Genomic DNA, 3261 nt, shown 5'->3' with positions numbered 1-3261 from the left:
CAGGTGGCCATTGCTTCTGCAGCTCAACCCTGAGCGTGAGCTGGGGACATAGCTACAAGCTTGGGCCAGGTCAGTGCCCGGCAGGCGGCCAGCGGGCCGGTTCTCCCCACCCTCCCTCCAGAGCTAGCTGACTGTCCTCTGCGTGGGTAGGGGCTTTGTTACATCATTCAGAAACACGGGCCCACACGTGTTGTCTGGTGAGAGGACCAGTTTAGAACAGAGATCCCACCTTCTGGTTCCATTTTGTGTCAAGACCTCACCCTGACGTCCCTCAGCAGCCAAGTTTCCTCTTTCTTTCTCAACATTCCCTTTCTTAGTGGCGCTTCCCCTCCTCAGCTGCTCCCAGGGGCCTCATTTGGGGTCTTAAGCCGCGAGCCCCTGAGGGTCTGACCAGCCCTGCCGGGGACGGGGTTGGTGCTCGCCTCAGAGACCTCAGTCCATGTCGCCTGAAGGTGTCCATCCACTCGGTGTGGCTGGGGAACAGCATCACGCCCTTGCGAGAGGAGGAGTGGGACGAGGAGGAGGAGGAGGCCGAGGCCCGGCACCGTCGTCCCCGCCCACGTCGCCCTCAACTCCAGGTTCCCTCTGCCTTCTGTCCAAGCGAGCGGGAGCTCCGCCCAGTCCCTTGTTTGGGGGCCTCTTGAAACAAACCTTTCATCTCTTTCGGGGGAAATTGCAGGAAACACCGGGCTGGAGTCGACATCCACTCCTGTTCGCAGTTTTTGCTCGAGTTGTACAGTCGCTGGATCCTGCCATCGAGTTCCGCCAGGAGGACCCCCGTCACCCTGATCAGCGAGGTGGTGCGCTCGGTGAGTGCCCCTGCCCGCCCCTGCGGTGCCCGGGCCCCGTGCGGAGACGCGGGATGTTGTAGTGCTTCTCAGGCCAGGGGAGGGGCTGCCTCCACAGCGCAGAGCCGGGCAGGCACGCCCCAGCCCAGTGGCCACGTCGTGGAGTCGCAGCGGGGGACCGCCTGTCCTCGCAGCGCTGTCTCCTCGGGCCTGTGACAGACGTACCCCCCAGCAGCCAAGCACCCATCCGGGCGGTTGTTGTCCAGGGTTGGCCTCAGAGTCCTTCACGTCCGGGAGCTCGGGGGGGCCACCAGGAAGTGCAGCTTCCTGTGCGCAGCGCCTGTCAGTCCTCGCAGTGTTGAAGTCACACCTGAGAGGTTTGCAAAGTCACTTAATCAGTGCCGGCTTGTCACGCGGGTTACGTCCAGAAGGAGGGCTGCCCGGGACTGGACTGCTCTTTTTATCTAAAGGTGTCTCCTTTGGGGAATGACTTTCTTATTTTTTCAAGCTTGTTTTTCTCAGTATCCCTTTAAAGGTTTCATATTTGGTCAAGTTGATATTTTTAAGAACCTCGTTTTTAACTTGTAAGTTGCAAATTGACTTTTATCAAAGAAGTCAGCTAACTACAAGTACTGCTAAAGACCTTAAAAAAAACAAGTTACTAGAAATTCATGGTGGTCCAGTGGTTAGGACTCAGCACTGCTGTGGGCCCAGATTTGTTCCCACAAACCACACGGCATGACGAAAAAAAAAGATTGCTGTTTAGGAATAGTAACGACAGTGTAAAGGTTTAAGTTGCTTTGCATCTAGCACCTGGCTCATCAGCACTCCCTGGGTTCTCATTCCCCCTGAGTGTTCAGTCTGGTAACATCAGGCAACTTCTGGAAAACAGTACTGAGTGCGAGGAGAGAGGGCCAGGTCGAGTCAGCGTTGCTACAGGTGTGTTTGACCTCATGACCCCGAGAGGCCTGCGTGCTTCCATGGGTGGCCTAAGTCCTGCCGGCTGAGTTGTTCAGCTGGGCCGGGTAGGGGCCCTGAAGACCAGCCAGCCCCCACCTCCAAACACACCCGGTGCTCGGGGCCTTCCGCTTGATCAGAGCCCGTCCTCAGATGTCACGAGAGAAAGTGGAGGCTCTGGAGAGGCAGAAGAAATCAGTGCCAAAGCGCTGACTTCTGAGCCAGGCGCCCGTCTCTCCTTCGCCGCTTTGATACCTGGGCTGGCGGTGGCCGCAGCGTGTGAGCACGGCTCCAGGGAGACCGCAGGCACCCTTCCTCCTGGGCCCAGGCTCTGGTGCAGGTTTGGCTCCGGGGGTGGAGCCCGGAGTGACCTGCCCCCCATCCGCGTGTCGTCTCCAGCTCCTCGTGGTCTCGGACTTGTTCACGGAGCGCAACCAGTTTGAGATGATGTACCTGACACTGACGGAGCTGCGGAAGGCACACCCCTCGGAAGACGAGATCCTCCTTCAGTACCTGGTGCCCGCCACCTGCAAGGCGGCCGCCGTCCTCGGATGGTGAGCGGAGGCCATGCGGAGCCTTGGCCGCGGGAGGAGGGCGCCCACTTCGCTGTGGAGCGTGGGGTGCCAGCCGGGCCTCTGGTGGGCTCCCGTGGCCCTGGTCCTGCGGCGACACGGTGCCTTCTCCAGGGGCTCGGCTGTGCGCGAGGGGGCATGAGGCCAGGTCCACCCCTTGAGAGCGCCTCCGCTCCCGCAGCACCGTCCAAGGGGGCAGGAAGATGAGTCCCCCGGCTTCTGCTGTTCAGCTATTCGAGGCCCAAGTGTGGCCCCTTGGGTGTGTTGCGGGAGGTGGGGTCCTTTTGTCTCTGCGGGAAGCTTAGCTGCTGGGCTCATTCTCATGGTAATTGTGCTCAGGCCTGAATCCCCAAGGCTGAAGCTGTGTTGTCTGTAAATGGAATGAGTAATGTTTTCGAGAAGAGGCTTAGACAGATCGGCCTGGGGTGAACCCCTGCTGGTGGGAGGCCAGCACGGGTTCCCCCAAGGACGGGGACGCCACCGCTCAGGGACCCTCTCCTATGTGGCTGTACCCACGCAGCCCAGCTGCGGAGTTCTCAAGCTCTGCTTTTCTCCAGACTTCCCCAGCTTGTGAAAGCTGCCCCCGTGGGCTCTGCTGTCGTTGGCGGCCTTGGGTGTGGGCAGGAGGAGGGGAGTCCTCTGCAGTGTCAGCTTTGAGGGGACCACAGGGCCGAGTTCTGGGCACTGAGGGGTAGTCAGACAGCCTCTGAGGCTTTGGCAGAGTGAGACAAGGCCCTCGGCCAGCACTGTCCCCAGGGAAGTCCGTCACAGACTCTGAGCTGGGGCTCTTCCCAGGGCCGGCCTCGTGGCCCCTGTGTCACTCACACACTGAACTCCAGCCCCAGGAGAAGAGTGTGAGCACGGGCGTGGCCCGGAGGCGCAGGGAGCCCCCACCCGTGGGGGTGCTGGGGCCCCGCGACACCCCAGCCCAACACGCAGGCCCC

General features: G+C 60.8%; 1 protein-coding gene across 1 annotated transcript; it reads left to right on the top strand.

The window, feature by feature from the left end:
- Positions 1-452: 452 nt before the first annotated feature.
- Positions 453-2335, top strand: LOC108635117 (huntingtin-like; the record flags this gene model as incomplete). Its single annotated transcript, XM_018045400.1, has 3 exons — positions 453-578; positions 680-809; positions 2145-2335. Coding segments are annotated over 3 exons (415 nt in total), but the record flags the coding sequence as incomplete, so codon positions are not given.
- Between the last annotated feature and the right edge of the window lie 926 nt (positions 2336-3261).

The sequence above is a fragment of the Capra hircus genome, unplaced genomic scaffold, assembly GCF_001704415.2.
Source record: "Capra hircus breed San Clemente unplaced genomic scaffold, ASM170441v1, whole genome shotgun sequence".
Taxonomy (NCBI): Eukaryota; Metazoa; Chordata; class Mammalia; order Artiodactyla; family Bovidae; genus Capra; species Capra hircus.
This window is presented reverse-complemented; position numbering and strand designations above follow the sequence as displayed.